At 48.2% G+C, this 20,099-nt stretch overlaps 1 protein-coding gene across 4 annotated transcripts in view; it reads right to left on the bottom strand.

The window, feature by feature from the left end:
• Window positions 1-20,099, bottom strand: part of CLIC5 (chloride intracellular channel 5) — a 114,035-nt gene that overhangs the window by 74,188 nt on the left and 19,748 nt on the right. The window contains exons 1-2 of one of the 4 annotated variants that reach the window (XM_077317322.1): window positions 5,796-5,933; window positions 5,227-5,465 (exon numbers count right to left, since the gene is read on the bottom strand). The exons of 1 other annotated variant lie outside the window; for it this stretch is intronic. In XM_077317322.1, coding sequence (XP_077173437.1) covers window positions 5,227-5,391 — 165 coding nt within the window. In that variant the 5' untranslated portion in view covers window positions 5,392-5,465; window positions 5,796-5,933. Of the gene's footprint in view, window positions 1-5,226; window positions 5,675-5,751; window positions 5,934-20,099 lie in introns of those variants that run through there. 2 more of the 4 variants (XM_077317340.1, XM_077317331.1) reach the window with 2 other exon arrangements.

Genomic DNA, 20,099 nt, shown 5'->3' with positions numbered 1-20,099 from the left:
CGAAGAAGCAAAGTGTCAGATCTGTCTACATGCACACTGCACCCAGCAATGAAACAAAAGCTTGGGTTAATTGCTAATAAGAGAAGTGCGTCTCTTAAGTCAGCCTTTTTCAACCTTGCAACCTTGGGAGAACCCCTTATTTATTATTCAGGCTTCGAGGAGTGGTGACATGCCCCTTCAGAGAAGTGGGCGCGGAAATATAATGCGGGAGCCAGCCGATCAATCAGCTATATTTTCAGCCACAAATCTTTTTGCACCATAGACCAAGTTTTCTCAAAATGGCTCCATCCTGATGGCAGACATTGTTCACGCACAATCACTGTTCTTCAGAAACATTATTAGATGCTTCAGTCATGAAATCACACTCTTTGCATACATAGGGGCACGTTATTCTGGAAGCCCAGCATCAACAACATACTTGGTTTTCAATATGATGAAAGCTGTAGGTACTTAAATTCAGAGACTGCTACCATGAACAGACATGACAGTAAGTACAAACCTGAAAAGGTCCCAATTTGGAAGAAAAATCTGAAATCCTAAAAAAAGCCACAAAAACACAACAAAGCCTGCCCCCAAATTGGTTTGTACCCTGCCCCAATAATAGAAGCAGCACATGTAGCTTTAAGAAAAGAATGCCTTCTTAGTGGCTGCTGCTAGGCAACCACAACAGTATTACTAGCCTTCCTGCCTTGGTTTCTGTCAGGGTAAAAGACGGGAGAGGGCAAGCTCCTTTCTAGGATTAGAAAGGCCTTTGAGGGCCTGTGCTACTTCCATTGTGAAGAAAGAGACTAGGCCTGTACATAGTAATAGGGGAAGTGGGCTCCAGTGATGTCTAGTGAGGTTAGTTGCCATCTGAACTTCTGGGAAAGGCTGCGTAACCCCTGGGGAGGTCTCATGTAACACCAGGCTTCCCAGGAACCCTGGTTGGGAAGCCCTGCTCTAAGCTATGTTCCCTGACCTTGAAACACACACTGCCCCCTTTATGCCAGAGAGAAGCTGGCTGGCCTCTCTACTAAGAACCTAGGGTTGACAGCTCTGTGTTAAGAAATTCCCGGATATTTGGGAGTGAAGTTTAGGGAAGGTGAGGCCTGTGGTGGGAAGGGATCTCAGTGTGGTCCATTGCTAAAGAGTCCAATCTCCATGGCAGCCATTTTCTCCAAGAATATGGATCTGAAGGTCAGCTGTAATTCCAGGAGAACTCCAGGACTCCTTTGGAGGTTGGCAAACTTTTCAGAACCAGCCAACACTTTAGTATTAGGGCACCTTGCTCTACCCTAGGGATGGCCAAACTGTGGCTCTCCAGGGCAGAGTCTGCACACATAGGATAATGCACTTTCAATGTGCTTTGGCAGCTGGATTTTCCTGTGCAGAACAGGAAAATCTACTTCTAAAGTGCATTGAAAGTGCATTATCTATTGTGTGCAGAATCTACCCTGATTTACGTGGACCACAATTTCAATGAACCCATGTCCTACATATTACACATCACCTACAATCAAGTCTAGGGCAGATTCTGCACTTTGTTTATTCCATTGTCAATCCTGTTGAATTCAGATCGCTTTGAACTCGGGTCTTCCTCTCCCCTCCCCCCCCATTGAAAGGGAAAAGTCTTCTGCATGTGGTTAGGGTAGTTCAGAAGGGGGGAGAGCCAAGCCTCTGCCTTTCTTTTCTTGAAGGGGGGGGGAGGAGCCAAGCAGTGAGCCTCTTTCTTTTTTTGGAGGGGGGGGGAAAGAGGATCGAAAAAGGCAGAGAAGGGGGAAAAAATCCAGGACCGGCAGAAGTTGAGAGAAATTAGGGGCTTCTCCTTTAAGGCAAGCTTGTCACATGACCAGGTATGACCTATCAAAGGTTCTCTACCACGGAGCTTTCTTTCCCAATCTGGATTTGAAAAATATTGAGCATTAAAAGCACTCTAAGATATCACACTATAAAGGTAGGGTCATTCCGGATCAATCCTTCTTGCTGCAGAAGTAAACTTTAAATCGCCCCCAAATCCAAACGGAAATCGCATTCTGTGTAGGGGGCAGGGACTGAATCGACCTGGGATTGGAATAAAAGCTCCATGCAGTTTACACCCAGGTCTCACTAAGGTCATAAAACCGCCATGGCTGTACTAGTTCAGACTGAAGGTTCAGCCTCATATGACTGAACGATCATACATGTTAAAAGAAACCTCTCCAAAAGATCTGGAAACCCCAGTTCCATTAAATGGGGGCTCAAGGAAGCTATGAATATGCCTTTAATAATAATCAGATTTGTACATGACTGATTGATTTAACCCAGGGGTAGTCAAACTGCGGCCCTCCAGATGTCCATGGACTACAATTCGCTGGCAGGGGCTCATGGGAATTGTAGTCCATGAACATCTGGCGGGCCTCAGTTTGACTATCCCTGATTTAACCCATGTTCCTATCTGCCCTGAAATATCCAGGAAGGAAGGGCCAAAGAAAAAATATTTTTTTATTAAAAAAAAAAAAACCTCTACACAGAGAAAGACAAATGTCAGGAAGGTGAGTACTAGACCAGCCTTCTCCTGAGCATAATTGCTTTCTATGTGTGTGGGGGGGATTCTCTTTTGTATGGAGGAATGTTCAATCACAAGACCACCACCCCCCCACAAACACACACACACACAAATACCTGCATTCCAAAAGAATCCAACTCACAAGCCAGTCTACTGCCCGAATGAGAACTAGTTGTCACTTGTGAACACCACTTCTCTGTTTAGGTCAGCCTTTCTGAACCTTTTTGCCGTTAAGAAACCCATGAAACATTCTTCACGCTTCGAGGAACCCCAGAAGTGACGCAATCGTGCCAAATATGGTTGGGAAGCAGAGCTGTGGACACGCCCATCCAGGGCTCCGCCCCTTCCCACCCCCTCCAGGCCCATCACTGGCCATTTTGGAAGGGGATCGACATGACCATATATGGACGTTAATCACCTGATTAACGTTTAACAGATTAAAAAAAAAATCTGGCTTAGGTCTTGGCCTTTTTGATGAAAAGGCAGAAGCCAAATCTTGATCCTTTTACACTCTCTTGTCCACAGATGTGGCGAGAGAAATGACACCTGCGGATCTGATGCCTTGCCATTTGCGAGACTGATCCAACTCTGCTCCGGTGGGAGAGCTGCTCTTTCCCAGGGCCATGAGCCACCCACTGCTGGCCATTCACCTGTCCGTGTTGGTCGCCTTCCACCTCCTGCACTCCTTCGGCCCTCTCTCAAGCGCCAGGCCAGTTGTGCAGTTGCAGGGGCTATAAGGGGCACTGAATGACGGGGAAGGTGGCGGGTCAGGATGGCCCGCAGCCATCTGTGCCTCTGACACTTTCTCAAGAGGGTTGGGAGCTGCGAGCTGCCTCTGGTTGCTCTGGTATTTGGCCCTGACATTTCACGCCCCAGTCCCGTTGTGGCTGCTGGAGACACCAAAAACTCTTGACCCCACCCCCTTCGCCATTACTTTGGCCCGGGGACTGCCAATGTGGTACTCTCTTTCCCCGTATGCCAGATACGAATTTCCGGCATGGCCTGCTGGTTGCTAGATGGTCGGGCATATGGTCTGCCAGCTTCAGAGCCTCCACAGGCACACCCCTGTATTCCCACGCCCTGCCTGTCTCCTGCCCCCTTGTCACAAGCCCCACCCACCTGCATGGCCAGGGTGCCCAATTAACCACTTTTCCTTGTGGTTCAAAGCTGCTTGCCATAATAGCTAAAACATCCCCAACTAAAACCAAGAATAAAATAGCCACCCCTAAAGGATTGTTCTGTCACTCAAATATGACAACCAGGGTAAATGGATCATCCCAATTCCACCACAAAAAGCTTCCACTGCCCACCCAGCTTTCTATTCAGAGGGAACAAATTTCTGTTCTCATCAGCACACGGACTAATCGCATGCCACCGCAGAGGTTCTTCAGGATATTGTGGCTCACTACCCATCTTTGAACTGATCTACAGATTTATTTCTTATTTATTAAAACACTTATCGAATCATAGAATCGTAAAGTTGGAAGGGACCTCCAGGGTCATCTAGTCCAACCCCCTGTAGAATGTAGGAAACTCACAACTACCTGCCCACCGGCAGTCACCTCAGATCTGTGCACAGTTGATGCACCCTCCCACCCAAAAAACCCCCCAGAATCCCTGGTGAGTCTGGCCTGGAAGAAATTCGCCTCTTGACCCCAAAGTGGCGATGGGCATGCAATAAAGGGCCACAAGAGCTAAGCACCAACACAGTCACTTCTGCCCACCCACTCACAATCTGCCTAAGTTCACAGAACCAGCCTCTCTGTCAGATGGCTCTCCAGCCTCTGTTTAAAAATTTCCAAAGATGGAGAACCCACCACCTCCCGAGGAAGCCTGTTCCACTGAGAAACTGCTCTGTCAGAAACCTCTTCCAGATGTTTAGCCATTTAAAAAAATTAATTTCAAAAACTAATCTCAAAAATTAATTTCAAACATTAATTTTGGTCCAACCCTCTGGGGCAACAGAAAACAACTCTGCTCCATCTTTTACGTTACAGCCCCTCAAGTACTTGAAGATGGCTATCATATCATCTCTTCGTCATCTTCTCTCCAGAAACAGATTAAGTTCTCCCGCCCTTTCCTCATATGTCTTCGTTTATACCAACATCCCCAGCTAAAACCAAGAATAAAACAGCAATCCCCAAAAAGGATGTTGCATCGCTCAGTTATGGCAACGAGTGTGAACAGCTTGTCCTGCTTTCACCACAAAAAGCTTCCATTGTGTCTCACAACACCTCCAACACAACAGGCCCATGAACGCCTTGCACCAACAGCCTCCCTGCTGTCTTGAGTCACAATAAGGCTCATCATGATGGGAGAAAGTGTTGTTTTGCCATTTGTGCTTTTCAGGAGAGCTCAGTCACCTAACTTGCATGCTGAGGGCTGTGACACATGCAGCCCTGCCTTTTCTCAATCTTCTCAGCAGTTGGCTTTCTCTTCTCCAGACAGGACCCGGACAGAGAAGCGGTATGGGATTCCGTACGGCAACAAAGACTTAAGGTACACGCGCAAGCATACGAGAAAGAAAACTTCCCTAGTTTGCAATGCTGTCACATCATGCTCAGCTCCGGTTCCCAGGAGCAGTCACGGTGCAAGACTGGAAAGGTTCTCACAACAGACAGAGCCAGGCAGCCACTGAGTTTGGCACCTTCAATGCAAGACCAGCGGATGGGAGAGCTGAAGGACTTCCGTTCCTCACCTACCTTGACAAAGAGCTCAATGTCAGGATCCTTTTCTTCTCCGTTCGCAGGAGACGCCTCTGTCATTGTCGACCCCGCAGGCAGACACACAAGCCAGGAGACGTTCTCCTCAGACCGCAAAAGCAACAACCCAGGATCCGGCTCGGCAGTGCCAGCGCCTGCTTTCATAAAAAGGGGCCCGCAAAGTCTTCCGAGCCCCCTCCTTCAAACCATCCTTCTGCGGGCGTTCAAATCCCCCACCGCTGGAAAAAAGAATGAATTCCCTGCTTTTAAAAAGGAATCAGTGGAGAGGGAGGAAAGCCACGAAAAGAAAAAAGGAACCGGGGAGGAGAAGCTGTCACAAACTGCTTGCCGGAGCAACAAGTGCAGCCCAGCGGTGTGTTATGTTTCAGAGCGCTCGGCTGTCAAGAGTTCTGGCTCACGCTGCCAGCCCAAAATAGCCCCGAGGAAGAGAAGAGGGTGGGGTTAAGTCACAGGGGAGGAGAGAGCTCCTGGGTACCCAGGCCAGGGGAGCAGCCTCTTTCCCACCTCTCAGGGCCATCCGCCTGTCCCTGCCTTTCCCAACTCCTCACCCTTCTTTTCAGAGCCCTTGCCAAAGAGCGCCGGAGCTGACCCTGGAAGCTTCGCTGCACGCCCAGAAGCACACTGGCTTCTGCTCGGTGCATATCAGGTGACCTGCAAAAGGCTTTGGCCTCGTTCGAGGGCTGAATGTTTTTGCCGACTCTGAAAGATAAAAAGCCTCCGTCCTCGCCTGGCGAATAATGATAATTCTGGGAGAGCAATGAGAAATGGAGCCGTAACAAATTAACAGAGGTGTGAAAAGACAACACAGGCCGAAGCCGGAGAGTCGGGAAACACGCGCGCCATCGTGACTTGGCAGCTGGGAGTTTAAGACGGCCTCTCTCAACTTTTTGACCACTGAGAAACCCCTGAAACATTCTCCAGGCTTCTAGAAACCCCCGGAGTGGCGTGATGGTGCAGAATTTGGTTGGGAAGCAGAGCCGTGGACACGCCCCTCCCCATTCCACCCCCCTCCCCAGGTCTATCACTGGCTATTTTGGAAGGGGGAGGAAAACAGGTCAAAATGACCATATGTGGTCATATCCCACAATAAACGTTAGATATTAAAAAGTAATTAACTCCCACCCATTCAGAAAACCCTTCCAAAGCCATCACTGGTTGCCAAAGCTGCACTGGTTGCCAATTGCTGCCCGGATCCGGTTCAAGGTTCTGGTTCTAACCTTTAAGGCTATATGCAAGTTGGGACCCACATACCTGAGGGACCGCCTATCGCTCTATGCCCCCCGCATAGCCTTACGTTCTGCGGGTGAAAATCTGCTCGTTGTTCCCGGCCCTAGGGAAGCACGCCTGGCCTCGACCAGGGCCAGGGCCTTTTCAGTCCTGGCCCCTGCCTGGTGGAATGAGCTCCCGGGTGAGCTGCGGGCCCTGCGGGATCTTCCATCGTTCCGCAGGGCCTGCAAGACGGAGCTCTTCCGCCAGGTTTACGGTTGAGGCCAAGGCTAACATCTGTGCCCCCCCGGGACTTGGGATTGGGATTAGAGATGGGTACCACAAATATCCCCTCTCCACCTGCTAGTAGGGGAAAAGGGTAGTGGACTAGCCAATCTTGCCGGGTTAGCTTGCTAACTAATAATTGTGGGACTGTAGTTGTTTTAACTGGATTTTAATGGATTTTATGGGGTTTTAGAATGTTGTAACCCGCCACGAGCCGCAAGGGAGTGGCAGGCAATAAATCGAATAACAATAACAATAACAATAATCAAGAAACCCCAGGGTTTCACAAAACCTTGGTTGAGAAAGCCTAGTCTATAATAACTTGCAAGGCAATGAAGTAGCTAAACATTAAGAATAGGGGAGCGATATGGTTCTTAACGTTTTGTTTGTACCAGCTGACAGCCAGTTGCGCATATTAATAATTTCTAAGACTGATTAAAGTCTCTTCTAATAACTTCAGTGGCAGGGAATCCATCATGCTCATTCCCAGGAGGGTATTGTGATTAATAATAGTTCCAATTGCAATCTGATTTTCGACTGTGTAATCCTTGTATGAGCAGGCGCATAAACATCCTAGCTCAGAGCAGACATCAAGTGAGACTGTGGTGTCGTCAGCAATGGTTACTGTGGTCGTTTAAGAGCTGTGCCAGAGGATTTTCTTGGCAATTTTTTTAATGAGATATGTTGCCAGGTCTTTCCTTAACCTTCTCCATTTACCCAGGCTTAGGACCAGCTTGCTCAGGTGTGCATGGCTGGGTAGGCAAAATCACGAAACTCCGGCTCACTTACTTTGGCATATCATGCAATTCAACTCAGTGGAGAAAACAATTGTGCTAGCATTGGTCAGAGGAAAAAGGAAACCAGCCGTGAATCTGCAAAGAGGTTTTATTCCAATCCCAGGTCGATTCAGTCCCTGCTGTCTACACTGAATGTGATTTCCATTTTGATTTTGGGCGATTTAAATTTTCCCTCTGCAACAAGCAGGATTGATCTGGAGTGACCCTACCTTTTCCCCGCGATATCCTGGAGTGGATATAACCCTCGATATCTGAAAAATCGGCATGAGTAAAGGTGCAGCTCTATGCTTTTCCCAATAACTTGCTGCCTCAAGCCTCCAATGCTGTAGAAAAGCCCTGATTGGCCAGGGCTTCAGTTCAAAGGCTTCCTCGTTCCCAGGTTGCAAGGCTTCCCTTAAAGGGGAAGCCGTAACTTCTCTCACCAGAGGCTCCAGAAGCCCTAAGTTCTCTTGGCAGAGATTTTCCTCTTGGATTTATTCCCCCTCCTCTGCTGTTTCCAATCCCCCCCATTCAAGAAAAGAAAGAGGTTCCTACTGCTTTTGGCTCCTCCCCTTCTGAGCTTCCCTAATCACGTGCAGAACACATTTCTGTTTCAAGGGGGGGTGTAGAGGAAGACCCGAGTTCAAATTGATCTGTATTCAGCAGGATCCACAATGGAATAAACAAAGTAAGTGCAGAATCAGCCCAGGCCAACAAAGAGCATGGTGGTTAGATGTGATAGAGATGGACAGCGGCCAGAACATTGCACGGCTGAGGGAGGCGGGGCGGGATTGGGGATCACAGCGACAGCTGTGCCATGAGATTGCCAAGAGTTGGACTCGATTGAATGGCTGACAACAACAAATTGTATAGCCAAGCCATTAAACTGTGGATATTTAGGATCCATAAAATCTGGTTGGTTCCTTAACTAACGGTATTCCTAAAGGTTTTGAGTGATGCATGAATGGAGCTACACTGGCTGAATCTAGAGGCATCCAAGATTTCTGGGTGGAGCCAAGTAGAGGGTGGAGTTTAAGGAAGGGAGGGACTTCAGTAGGTTAGTATCACCACAGAGTCAGCACCCCAAACCTTAACTCCATGAGAGCTCCAGGCCCCAACTGGAGGCTATAATAGAAGAAAAAAGTCTCAAGCTGGTGATGGCAAAGTGATTTATTATTATTATTATTGTTGTTGTTGTTGTTGTTGTTGTTGTTAGATTTATTCCCCGCCACTCCCTACAGGCTCGTGGCAGGTAACAATAGTCTTAATGTTCAAAGCAATTTCAAAACAGATTCCCAGGTATATTCCGTTTTCGCTTCCCTCATCAGTGAATTCTCAATATGTAATAACTCAATCTTCTCTAATAATGTTTGTTGGAAATAACTTTAATTCTTATAGTTTCCTGGGTATATCATTCAATCCCAAACTGGTCGCATAAATTCAAGTTTGTAGGGGTCTACTAATATTAACATCACTATGTGTATTTCCTCTAGCAGTGACCAATCCGTTTTGAAATTGCTTTGAACATTTCGATACTTTGAACATTAAATCACTTTGCCATCACCAGCTTGAGACCTTTTTCTTCAGATGTATCACGGCTGACGGGTCTTCACCTGTCCCATCTGGAGGCTGGCAACTCTAACTCACATGCCTAGCAGCATATGGCGATTGAGCAGGGGTAGTCAAACTGCGGCCCTCCAGATGTCCATGGACTGCAATTCCCAGAAGCCCCTGCCAGCATCCGCTGGCAGGGGCTCCTGGGAATTGTAGTCCATGGACATCTGGAGGGCCGCAGTTTGACTACCCCTGCGATTGAGGATGGTTTGATTCAGTATCTCTTTCGACAAGCTGAGGTGAAGAGTTGTTTTTTTAAACCCCACTTTTCACTGCCTGAAGGCATTTCAAAGTGGCATACAATTGCCTTCCCCTCCTCTCCCCACAGCAAACCTCCTGTGAGGTAGGCGGGGCTGAGAGAGCCCTGACAGGACTGCTCTGTGAGAACAGCACTATCATGGCTGTGACGAGCCCAAGATCACCCAGCTGGCTGCATGTGGAGGAGTGGGGAATCAAACCTGGCTCACCAGAAGCTGCCACTCTTAATCGCTACACCACTGCCAAGTGGCAAGGAGGCGCTGACCACTAGATCAGAGGTGAAAACCAGAAGACCTTCTCCACACTTTGGTGATGGTGGAAACTGGGAAGTGCTTTCAAGACAAACACTGACTCATGGCAACCCCATAGCGTTTTCAAGGCAAGAGACATTCAGAGGTGGTTTGCCATGGCCTGTCTCTGTGGAGTACCTCTGATATTCCTTGGAGGTCTCCCATCCAAGTACTCCCCAGCGTTGTCCCTGCTTAGCTTTCAGATGAGATCAGATTAACCCGTACTCAACCCAGTTAAACTACCAGGATGCGCCATTCCTGGTTGAGGGCCATCTCCTATTGGAGGAATATTTCCAGGGGGATCAACCAGTTGGGGAGTGAGTTGTCAGCATGCAATTTGAACTGATTGGTCCTCACTGGCAGCGTGCAATTTGAACTGATTGGCCCTCACTGGCAGAGTGTTCTCTCTGTATTGGCAGCACTCCCCCAGGTATGGCCAATCAGGTATGGAGTGAGCTGTTAACTTGAGCTTTATTATGTTTTGTGACCTTTACTATTTTTGGGAGATTTATATATCGCTCCTCTCAGTGAAACCCATGCCTTTAACAAATCTTAAAAGGATTTATAACCAGTTTTAAACCCACAATTATCATTATCACATCAGCAAAAGCAATAACGACTCGTAGCCAATTAGATGTTTAAAGTGGATGAAAAATGGGGGAGGGTAGAGGGGAGGGAGGGAGGCCCGAGATTTGAGGCCTGATGGAAGAGCTCCATCTTGCAGGCCCCGAGGAAGTCAGAGAAGTTTCAGCAGGGCCCTGATCTTCCCCTGGGAGCTCATTCCGCCAGGCAGGAAACAGGGCTGAGAAGGCTACAATTGTGTTTTGCTACTATTGTGTTTTGAATTTAGGTTCTAATCACTTTTATGGCCATATTTTAAATCTTGATGTTTTGCGATATTTCCCCCGCTTGTTGAACCTCCTCTTGAAAACAACATGCAGTTGGCCTCATTATGAGACTTAAGATCTGAGCAAACGGGCATTAAAATTGGGCCGCATCAGCTACATGTAAGTTGCCAACTCCAGGTGGGGGAATTCCGACAGCTCTGATGGGTGGATCTCTGTAGTCTGGAGATCAGCCGTGATTCCCAGAGATCTGCTGCTGCGCCTGGAGTTTAGCAACCCTCGCTCTCTGCATCCCAAACTCTTTTGCGGGAGGGAAGTCAGGATGGCATTGCCTGATCTCATCAGAGCTCATTCACTAAGCAGGAAGGGTACTTTGATGGGAGAGCACCAAGGACGGCTCAGCAGAGGAAGGCCATGGCCAATCACCTCTGCTCCTCACTTGGCTGGAAAGCCCCTTGTTGGGGTCCCTCACCATATGTCAGCTGCAAACTTGGGTTGAGTTAGAGCAAGGGTAGTCAAACTGCAGCCCTCTAGAAGTCCATGGACTACAATTCCCATGAGCCCCTGCCAGCATTCGCTGGCAGGGGCTCATGGGAATTGTAGTCCATGGGCTTCTGGAGGGCCGCAGTTTGACTACCCCTGAGTTAGAGTGTTAGTTGCCAGGAAAGGTTAGTTAGAGCCCCTTGCTGGGGTCTCCATAAATCAGTACTTGGATGGGAGAGCACCAAGGAAGGCTCAGCAGAGGAAGGCCATGGCCAATCACCTCTGCTCTTCACTTGCCTTGAAACCTCCTTGCCATACATCAGCTGAAACCTCACGGCCCTTTGTACGCACAAACTCTTTCACAAAATGAAGCAATCCATTTGTTAAGGATGTGCTCTCAGACTAAACAACAAGTATTTCCAGCAAGGGAGCAGTAAAATTTCCTTAACAAATGGCCGGGCTTTAAGAGCAAGCATTATTTAAATAGGTAACAAATGATTATTTGTATTGTAACATCACCTAGGAAACAAAAGACCTGGAGTTGGTCCTGTGTAAACCTGCCAGCACCTTGGAGCCGGGGGAGTTTTCTATCTAAATATAAAACAGCCAAAAATAAGGTAATCATAGAATCACTGAATCACAGAATCATAGAGTTGGAAGGGGCCATCCAGGCCATCTACTCCAACCCCCTGCTCAACGCAGGATCAGCCCAAAGCATCCTAAAGCATCCAAGAAAAGTGTGCATCCAACCTTTGCGTGAAGACTGCCAGTGAGGGGGAGCTCACCACCTCCTTAGGCAGCCTATTCCAACTCTATGAAATGCAAGACAGTGGTATGTGGTAGATTCTTTCAATTTGTTAAAAATGCTTGCTTTGTAAGAGAGGGCAAGCAATCGTCAGGTGGGGCAGCAGGGCTGGCTTGGGGTGTTTTGTTAGAGAGGTTTGCCCAACAAATAGAGGAGGCTGCTTTAGGAACAAAGGCCACAGGAAGGTTGATGCTTTAAGAACGGAAGAGCAAGGTTTGAGTCCAGGGGCACCTTTAGGACCATCAAAGTTTAATTTGGGGTTCAAGGCTTCGGGGGCAGGCACGCCCCTTCAGAGACACTGGAACGGGAGTCACCAGTCATTGCAGGCAGGTAGAGAGGGGATGGGTTGCAGCATTAGTAGCCAGAAAAGGCTAGTTAGAGCCAAGGTGCTGTAAGGCAGCTGTCCGGGAACCGGACCGGGTCTGTAGACCAGTCAGTGCCAGGCCGTGGCTCCTCCTCGTCCTCCTCCTCCTCCCCGGCTGCTGCCTCGGGGGCTGCCCTGCCACTCTGCCCTGGCTCACCTTTGGTGCTCTCCGGCGGCCGCCATGGCTGGGGCTCCCCCTCGGCGTGGCACTGGGCAGCTGCTGCTGGCAGCACCCCCCAGCAGGCAGCAGGAAGTCAGGGGTGCCGGTGGGAAAGCAAGTGGAGCAGGGGCTCAGGCGATGGCAGCGACGTCCCTCAGCAAAAGACACCCCCCCCCCGGGGGCCTCAGTAAAATTGTCAAGCGTTGACCGGTCCCCGGTGACAAAAGGTTTGGGGACCACTGCTGTAAGGAACTGAGCAGGAAGCATAGCTAAGGCTGGGTTAAAGCAGTTGTGAATCCCGGCAAATTAGCATACAAATTCACAGACAGATGTGAGAACTACCTTTGAGTCCAGTGGCCCCTTGAAGACCGACAAAGTTTAATATTAGTTGCAGGAAGGACTAATTAGAGTCAAGATTAACAGTCCTCCCACGTATATGTAATGCTTGAGGAAGTCTGTTTTACTGTAGCCGAAGAAGCGTGTATCTCCACATGCTTTTTGTTCATTTGCTGCCCTCTGTAGGGGTGGAATATTTTTGTACACTTGACAGTGTACAGCTGTGCATTAATTTACTTCATTCACACCGGGGATAGCCAGACAGTGGACAATCCTGATGTCCACAAATTGACATCTGGAGATAAAAGGTTTGGCTACCTTTAATTTACACCGTGCTTTTCTCTCCAGTGGGGACCCAGAGGAGCTTACATCATTCTCCTCTCCTCCATTTTATCCTCACAACAACCCTAAAAGGTAGGTTAGGCTGACGGTCTGTAACTGGCTCAAGTAGAGGGCTTGATTACTGTCAGGAGATGGGAATTTCCAAGTGGGTAGGGGTATGATCGGCTTCCCTGATACAATGATGTCACTTCCAGCACGATCAGGAAATTACATAATTTGTGCAGGCCAGTGATGTCTAGCATTTACTCAAAACTCTATGGTTTAACCACAGAGGGTTAGGCAAATTCAATCTAGAGCAGCGGTCCCCAACCTTCATCTGGTCGGGGACCGCCTCCGGGGGTGGGGGAGAGCCGGTGGCCTGGCTGCCGCTGTTGCTCAAAAACGCGCACTCGCGGAACTGCCGCGCGTGCGCATTTTGGCCACCAGGTGGCACTAACATGCATGCGCAGAGTTGTCGCGCATGTGCGTTTTGGCCACCAGGGGGCGCAAACGTGCATGCGCGGCAGTTCCGCGCGTGCACGTTAGCGTCGCTGGCGCACCGGCTGCCGCGCCGGCTGCTGTGCCGGCCTCTTCCCACCCCTCTCGCTGCAGGGGAAGGGAGGCGGGTGCAGCCGCTGGCGACCCAGTACAATGGCCTTTGCGGCCCAGTACCGGGCCGCAGACCGGGGGTTGGGGACCCCTGATCTAGAGGGTCATCTAGCATGGCGACATCCATGGAATGGGATTATGTTGGGGGATGTTGATCATGCAGTTGTCCATTTTGACTAGCACTTCCTGCTACCCAGCTGCCCACCCTGAGGGATTTGGAAACCCTACGCCCAAGGCTACCCAGTTTGTTTCCATGGGACATTGGGAATTCAAACCTGGATCTCATAGACCCTCGTTTGGCACTCTAATTGGTACACCAACAGTACTCTTCCAACAGCACACCCTAAATCAGGGGTAGTCAAACTGTGGTCCTCCAGATGTCCATGGACTACAATTCCCATGAGCCCCTGCCAGCAAATGCTGGCAGGGGCTTCTGGGAATTGTAGTCCATGGACATCTGGAGGGCCGCAGTTTGACTACCCCTGCCTTAAATGCTTAGACTGCAACCTCCAAGCTAACCGAGGCTGCAAGAGAAGATCTCTCTTTATGTTTTTTCCCAAACAGCTAAAAGCACCTTGAACTAGACTGATGAAATGCTAGACAGATGGGCACTTAAGCCTTCCCTCCCACAGCTTTCCCTAACCCAAATGCCTCCCCAAACTGCTGTCTGCCGCAGGGGGTGGGCAATACAGAGGTAAGTTTCTCCAGAGTGAGATTCTGGGTGAAATTCCATCTCCAAATCGCCAGGAATTCCCAGGCAGGACTGGGCAACCCTTCACAGACTGCTGAAATGCTAAGTGAGCCATCTGACGCACATATAGCAACCAATTCCTCCTTTTGACTAATGGGAATAATGTAGCAGGAAAACATCGAAGGGCCTTCTCATCTTACCGCAACAAACAAGGCAGCTAAGCTTGGCCCGTTTGTTTTCTTACCAGCCCCGGACAACAAAGGCCTAGAACGATTCCATGATCCGTTTATAGACTATGAATGAATACGCTGCCAGGTGAGGGCTTCGGAATATCAATCCGATCGTGTCGGCCCATGAATAAAACAGGAAGGCAGCTCCAGAAACAGAGTCCTCCTTTTCTGTGCAAGAAGTCTTTATTGAACGTGTCTCGAAGGTGGGCTCGGGTTTCATAGGGTTGATCAAAGCAGCATTTCGCAGCAAAGATTGACTCGGAGGAGGTGAGCGTGAGGCCAAGCGGAACACACCAAAGGGCGTGCCAAAATCCTTCCTTTCTCTCTCACACACAAACCATATTTAACTTCTGGGAATTCTGCACTAGCTGCGGCCAAGCAGTGACTTGTACGCTTTCGGGGGAGGTGGGGGAGAGCTTGACAGAATGAATCACAGAATCCTAGAGTTGGAAGAGTCCATGCAGGCCATCTAGACCAGGGGTAGTCAACCTGTGGTCCTCCAGATGTTCATGGACTACAATTCCCATGAGCCCCTGCCAGCGTTTGCTGGCAGGTGCTCATGGGAATTGTAGTCCATGAACATCTGGAGGACCACAGGTTGACTACCCCTGATCTAGACTAATCCCCTGCTCAATCCAGGATCAGCCTAAAGCATCCATGAGAAGTATCTGCCCAGCCACTGCTTAAAGATCACCAATGCGGGGTAGCTCACAGCCCATTCCACTGGTGAACTACTGTGACTGTGAAAAATGTCTCCCTGATATCTAGCCGGTAGCGTTTTACACATGGTTTAAGCGCGTTACTGTGGGTTCTATCCTCTGCTGCCAACAGGAACCTTTCCCTGCCCTCTGGACCCTGGAGGTCCCTTCCAACTCTATGATTCTGTGATTCCTCCTCTAAGTAACAACCCTTCAAATACTTAAAAACAGCCATCATGTTCCCTCTCAGCCTCCTCTTCTCCAGGTTGAGCATTCCCAAGTCCATCATCCTTTCCTCACAGGGCTTGGCCCCCAGGCCCCAGATCATCCCCGTCGCTCTCCTCTGTATCCTCTCCATTTTGTCCATGTCCTTTTTGAACAGAGGCCTTCAGAACTACACACAGGACTCCAGATGGGGTCTGACCAATATGGTATACACCAGGACTATGACATCCTAGGATTGCGCATTTGCCTTCTTTACGACCACTTCGCACTGCATGCCCATATTTAGCTTATACTGCACAAGTACCCAAGATCCCGTTCACACACACTGCTACCCAGAAGCGTATCTCCCATCTAGTATGAGTGCTTCTCATTTTTGTGACCCAGATGTAGAGCTCTGCATTTCTCCTTCTTGAATTTCATCTTGTCCTCTCCCCGCCCCTGCCACCAATCCTTTTCTCTGTGTGTCTGTAAAACAGGAGAAAAGCCTGATAAAGTGACATTCCTCCTTAACTGGAAGCTTCGACTGCTATGAAGAGAAGAGGAACAAGAACAAAATTTGAGACCTGTGGCACCTTTAAAGACCAACCATGTTTTATTCTAGGTGTGAGCTTTCATGTGGAGGAACACTTCCTCAGACAATGAAATAGGAATCATCACAGTGCAGATGATAAGGACAGAGTAAATTAGCAGGAAATTAGTAAAGGTAAAGGTATCCCCTGTGCAAGCACCGAGTCATGTCTGACCCTTGGGGTGACGCCCTCCAGCGTTTTCATGGCAGACTCAATACGGGGTGGTTTGCCAGTGCCTTCCCCAGTCATTACCGTTTACCCCCCAGCAAGCTGGGTACTCATTTTACCAACCTCGGAAGGATGGAAGGCTGAGTCAACCTTGAGCCGGCTGCTGGGATCGAACTCCCAGCCTCATGGTCAGAGCTTCAGACAGAATGTCAGCTGCCTTACCACCCTGCACCACAAAAGGCTCTGAAATTAGTAAACAGCACAAATATGCAGCATGTCTGAATGGAAAGTAAATGATTCTGTGGTCTAAAAACCTGGCATTCAGCATTGCTGTTTGAACCATTATTGGCTGGGAAAGACACGTGAGTAATCATCTCCAAGCATCTGCTGTCTTGAGCATCACAAATCCTTCAGATGTATAGGACTACATCTCTATGTAAATACTTGGGGAAGGCTTCTTAGGAAACAGGGTTTTCATTATGAAAATAAGTATCTGGATCATCTATTACTCTTAGGATTGGTACTGGAGTTGTTCATTGAGGATATCCCTCTATCTCCAGGCCAGCCCTGGAGACCAAGGTGGAAGCTTTATGCTCACTATTTAAGATTGTTAATAGACTGCTGTTGAAGCTGTAATGGATGATTGCATTGTTACCCTACTAAAGAGCCACAGGGTTGCTGTCCATGTTTCTTCCAAGCATCTCCAAACATATACTTATCCAAACATATACTTATCCATGGTTCCTCTATATATTTGTGAAACAGCCTGGGGGGTGGAACGTGTCCGGCTGTCCAAGTTGGAATAGGGCCAATCAGGGCCAATGATTGGCCCTGCCCCTGCAGCTCCCGCCCTCCATCCCTGGACTCTAGCCTCTTTGCTCTCAGACGCACCTCAGTGCCTGGAGCCAGCAGCAGGTAAGGGGAGACGGCCCTGGGCAAAGAGTGGTAGTGGAGGGCTTGCTAATGAGGGCCTCTCAGCCTGCTAGGCTGGGCCTGCTAACGAGGGCCTGGCCTGCTGACTGCCTGTTACCCAGGGCAATCGAGGGCGAAAGAAGAAGGGGACGACAGAGAATGAGGTGGCTGGATGGAGTAACTGAAGCAGTAGGTGCAAACTTAAATGGGCTCCGGGGAATGGTAGAGGACAGGAAGGCCTGGAGGATCATTGTCCATGGGGTCTCGATGGGTCGGACACGACTTTGCACCTAACAACAACAACATCTAGAATTGGGTCCAGTGGCACCACCGAGTAAGATTTTGGGAGTTTGGACTCTCAAAAGCTTTTCCCCTGAAAATCTTACTGGTCTTTATGGTGCTGCTGGATTCAAAAGTTGGCCCGAGAGGAAGCAGTGCGGTTAAATCCTCGTAAAGCATATAAATCAACTTATTTAGTAAGGAAAAAACATTGTGTGTGTTTAGTGCTTAGAATGAGAAAACAAGCTTTTGCTAGGCTTGGTACCATGGAGAACTTTGTCACAATGCCAGGATTTGATTTCACAAAATGAGATTTGCTAGAGCTGAAACCAGGGCCATAATCCTGAACATGTTTGCAAGATTTAAAGAGAAGAAGAACTTTTCTCTTTTATACTCTGCTTTATACTACCCAAAGGAGTCCCAGAGAAGCTTGAACACCTTTCCATTCCTTCCCCCCATAACAGATAATGTGTGAGGTAGGTGGGGCTGAGAGAGCTCAGAGAGAACTGCTCTGCAAGAACAGCTCTAAGAGAACTGTAACAGGCCCATCGTCACCCAGCTGGCTGCATGTGGAGGACCGAGGGATCAGTTCTTCACATTACAGTCCACCGCCTTTTAGCCATGACAATCAAAGAGAAAAGCACCATGCTCAGCGGTACTGTCAGTTCTAGAATTTTACAAGTCTGGAGTAAAACCCTGACGATCCTTGACTCTTTTGCTGCTTTTCACATGTACAGCAGACTTTCACTGTGGGTAGATTTGTGACTCGTGGCTTAGCTTATTCACAGGCCATGATTGCTCACCATGCCATGCTCCCAATCAATGCATCATTGCATTTTTGCAGGAAACCTGGTTTTTCTGCCATCGGGAGGCAGCAGAACCCGCTACTTGCAGATTTTACCATTCAGTTGAGGCTTACTACAGGGGACTTATTCTCTCTCGTGACAAACTGATTGGTGAACAAAACAAAATCTCATGTTATATTCTGAAGAGCTCCAAGAACGGACACCTGAAGCTGCCTCATCCTGAATCAGACGCCTGGTCCTTCAACGTTTGAACAGAGACTGGCGGAAGCTCTCCAAGGTCTGAGTCAAGGGGTCTTTCGCATCACCTGCCAAAATGTACTTTGAATGAGAGTCAGGCAACACAGAGAGTGGTGGTTTTCAAACAATATTTCACCACGTGGGCTCTATAGTAGAGGCACCATATTAGACATCCTTATATACAATATACATATTAGTTGGAATTTCCTACCTGGTAGAATGGGCTCCCAAAGCACGTCAGGGCCCTGCTGTAGTTAGCACAATTTCACAAGGCCTGTAAGACAGCTCTTCCACCAGGCTTTTGTCTGGGGGCCAAAGCTAGCATCGACCCATCTAGTATTCATGGCCCCACCCACAGATCTATTCATTTATTTGTCCATCTATTTATGTTTTGGTCTACTCTGGGAGAACTCAGCATCACAACAAACATTTTATGGTAGTATTGTCGCTGTTTAACTTGTTTTAACCTGTCACTGGCCATTTAAATTCATTTTAAATTGAATTTTATCCGTTGTAATTGTGTATTTTACAGTTTTGTACACCACCCTGAGCTAGCTTGCTGGAAGAGCAGTCTAAAAATCTAATAAACTAAACTAGATTTTTTTACCACCTAGCAAGCCCTACTATTATATATTTCATTATTGTACAAGGGCATTTAAACGGATTTGACCACCGAGGAAGACTCCTTGGGGCTCCAAATGCTTCTGGTTTTTGTTCTTTCTGTCTTCCATTGTGTTAATGTTGGTTCTGTACCTGCTGTACTACACAGTATATACAATTGAGATTTTTTCGTGTGTTTTTTACTTATAATTATGTTCACATAATTATAATAAATGTTTGTATTTTAATGTTTATGTTAGCAGGGGGTTGGACTAGATGGCCTGTATGGCCCCTACCAACTCTATGATTCTATGATTCTATGATTTTATTCTTTTTGCTGATCCACCTTTAGGTTGTCTTGTCTTGTCAGGTTAGGGTTTAGTTTCCCTCTTTGGTTGTTTACTAGTACCTATACAGGCAGTCAGCCCGAACCTGTTAAAGACGGTCATAGGAGATTTCCACATGTGCATCGTCCTTTGGGATCTAGATTCCATGCACTAGATACTGCAGTGGTGGGGGGTAAGGTATGCCCCCCAATCGTCAGCGGTGTACAGTGCTAGATATACCCTCCATGCTTTCTTGTCCATTAGCACTGGTCAATTGTTGCCTGGATGCCCTTCCTTTTCGCAGCACCTTGCTTGTGCCAGTGATCTTTCTTCAGCTCTTGAAATTGTGCTTGAGAACTCTAGCTGGCCATTCAGTGCTTCATGATATTTGTACCTGCTGTGCAAGAGACACATTCCCAGCCCAGCAAACTAGGAATGGTATCTTTCTGTTTCCTCTCCAAAAAAAATCTCCTAAAAATAAGAACTGGGGGAGAATCTAAAGCTCAGTGGGGGGGGGGGTCAGAATGCTTTCAAAAGCAGCTATATTCTATCCTTTCAGATGTAAAATTATTTTCATTCATATCCCACCTTTCTCCCCACTGGGGACCTGAAGAGGCTTACATCACTTTCCTCTCCGTTTTATCCTCATAAATAACCAAGGGATGGGCAATTAAGTTCGGGTAACCTGAAAAGAGCCTCTTGTGGCACAGAGTGGTAAGGCAGCCATCTGAAAGCTTTGCCCATGAGGTTGGGAGTTCA

This window comes from Paroedura picta, chromosome 1 (genome assembly GCF_049243985.1).
Source record: "Paroedura picta isolate Pp20150507F chromosome 1, Ppicta_v3.0, whole genome shotgun sequence".
Classification (NCBI taxonomy): Eukaryota; Metazoa; Chordata; class Lepidosauria; order Squamata; family Gekkonidae; genus Paroedura; species Paroedura picta.
This window is presented reverse-complemented; position numbering and strand designations above follow the sequence as displayed.